The sequence below is a fragment of the Diaphorina citri genome, unplaced genomic scaffold, assembly GCF_000475195.1.
Source record: "Diaphorina citri unplaced genomic scaffold, Diaci psyllid genome assembly version 1.1 scaffold2850, whole genome shotgun sequence".
Classification (NCBI taxonomy): Eukaryota; Metazoa; Arthropoda; class Insecta; order Hemiptera; family Psyllidae; genus Diaphorina; species Diaphorina citri.
In genome coordinates this window covers 8,265-10,480 of record NW_007380266.1, presented here as the reverse complement: position 1 = coordinate 10,480, position 2,216 = coordinate 8,265, and the positions used below count along the sequence as shown (strand labels likewise).

At 45.5% G+C, this 2,216-nt stretch overlaps 1 protein-coding gene across 2 annotated transcripts; it reads right to left on the bottom strand.

Moving 5' to 3' along the window:
* Window positions 1-275: 275 nt before the first annotated feature.
* On the bottom strand, window positions 276-1,969 carry LOC103519627. 2 transcript variants are annotated; one of them, XM_008484716.3, is made up of 2 exons: window positions 996-1,969; window positions 276-906 (listed from the first exon to the last, which is right to left on the bottom strand). In XM_008484716.3, the coding sequence occupies exons 1-2, from the start codon at window positions 1,930-1,932 to the stop codon at window positions 611-613; spliced, it is 1,233 nt and encodes a 410-aa protein (XP_008482938.1). In that variant the 5' UTR covers window positions 1,933-1,969; the 3' UTR covers window positions 276-610. The 2 variants fall into 2 exon arrangements, with proteins under 2 accessions (XP_008482938.1, XP_026686872.1); XM_026831071.1 differs by having other exon boundaries at window positions 276-988; window positions 1,078-1,969.
* Window positions 1,970-2,216: the final 247 nt, after the last annotated feature.

Genomic DNA, 2,216 nt, shown 5'->3' with positions numbered 1-2,216 from the left:
GAAAATAAAAATTGAATTTTCGACCTTTTACAGTTATTTTTTCGGAGTTTTGAGCTCAGATTTGGATTTTTCCCAACTTTTTACATAGGAATCGACCATTTATTTATAATTTTTACTCATTTGCAACTGCTCCATTAAATATTAGGTATGGTGTATGATGGGAGAAGTGAGATACCAAATTTGAGACCACTAGAACAGAGTAAACAACTTTTTTTTGAACCTCGGTAGTCGGTACTGAGTATGTTATATAATCGAAAGATCTCCTTCGTTACTGATTCGGGCAGGTTCTCTTTTATGTACATCGTGTACGATGCGGTTGCGGCAAGGAGCCGCTTGAAACGCGCGAAAGATATGTTTCTTGAGCCTGTTGCGATCAAGCTCGAGGAACAAATCTTCGGTGTCACTTAGGCGAGTCCTTCCCGCCAGATCATCGTTTTCTTTTTCAGCGCTATGTCCCCCTGGTGAACTGCGTATTTGCTCAGTCCTACCAGAAGGGCTGCCAGAAGTCCAAAGGTCTCCTCTTGCTCCCAAAGTAAACAGAGAACTGCCAGCAGTGTATTTTCTTGTTGCTCCTATTTCTTGATCTGTTGTTCCCTGGTGAGCTCTATAATTACCTTTTTTTCGCTGGCTGTTCTCTGTCGTTTGGCAGTCGGAAAGAGACCGCTTTCTTCGGTGTCGCTTTCCTCTTCACTGGTGTGGGTGCAATTCTCTTCTTCGTTTCTACGGGTTTTGTGGGTTTTTCCGCTGTCTCGATTCGATTGCACAAGTCTTCCCACATGTTTTGCGTATTCGCCAAACCTGGCATTTCTATCAATTCGATCTCTTCCTCGTCCCCAGTCGTAACACGCTCCGGGGAACAGTCGTTCGGGCGACTGTTCTCGTTCACTCCAAACCGGATGTTGGCATGTACCAATTCTGGTGTTCGGATGGAGGAGATACCGAAAGGCTCGAGTGTGTTCACACATATCCTGTTGAGTCTAACACCGGGTTGGCATGTACCAATTCTGGTGTTCGGATGGAGGAGATACCGAAAGGCTCGAGTGTGTTCACACATATCCTGTCGAGTCTAACACCGGAACTGAAGCCGAGCGCATTTCGTGTAAGGCGTCGTGCTACATCGGCCTGATAGGGAAGTCTGTAGGCCGTGTCAATACCTGGTGGACTGTTAGTGACGCTAATGTCATTGAGAATGGACATAGCGCAAAGATCTGGGTAGAACTGGCTGAGATATAGGCCAAAAGTGACCTCATCCATTGGACCGAAAAGGCCAGTCATCCCGTTGATGGGGTCTTCATCAGGAAGGGTGTACACCGGAGTCCATTCTACTCCACTCACATCGGTGTATCTGTCTAGCCCCTGGAGGTAAAGACCTAACAGTTTGGGAACTGCAGGGTTGGGGGGCATATACTGTTTTAATGATCCCAACGCTCGGATAACGTGAGCAGTTGGTCTCATTGTGTGCAGCTTCTTCCACCAAAGCAGCATACTGCAATAGTATTGGAAGAAGGAGCGGGGAACAGAGCGTGAGAAATACTTGTCCTTAAGACAGTAAATCTCATAGACATACTCAGCGATGTCAATGTAGCCAGAATCATCAGTTGTGATTTCATGGATCGGTACCTGAGTTGAAAATCCTGACAACCCAAGGCAGGCAAAGGCCTCGAGGTCAGTGGGGTCGTTCTTCGGCTTGGTCGGTGGCGCCAAACCTTTTGCTTGAGGCTTTAACGCTTCCTCAAGATCCTGGAGGTCTAATGGCTCTCGTCGGTCTCTGACTGCAGTAGCCAGTGGGTTGGGCTGCCTCCCAGGATCGTCTGCCGATATTGCCTCCTTGCGGGGCTTAAATCCAGTCTTTTTCGCCCAAGTCTTCTTTTTCCCACCTGATTTCTTAGGGGCGAGGGCTTCAGCGCGTTTGTTGAATGGCTGGTTCGGCATGTTGGTTTGTTTGCAAAATATTAAAATATATTTTTAATATTGAGGTAATTATAAAGCTTTCGTGCGGCTGCACTATTCCTATTAAAATTTCGGGGAGCGGTGACCGTCCTCGAGCTCTCCTTCTTCGAGTAGAGAGGACATAATAACTAAGCAACAAAACACTAACACAGGTAGTAAATGAAACACTAACACAGGTAGTAAATGAAACACAAGAATTACACAATATAAGAATAAGAGCAATTAACTTTAATTATTAACAATATTGAAAAGACAGTTTAAATAAA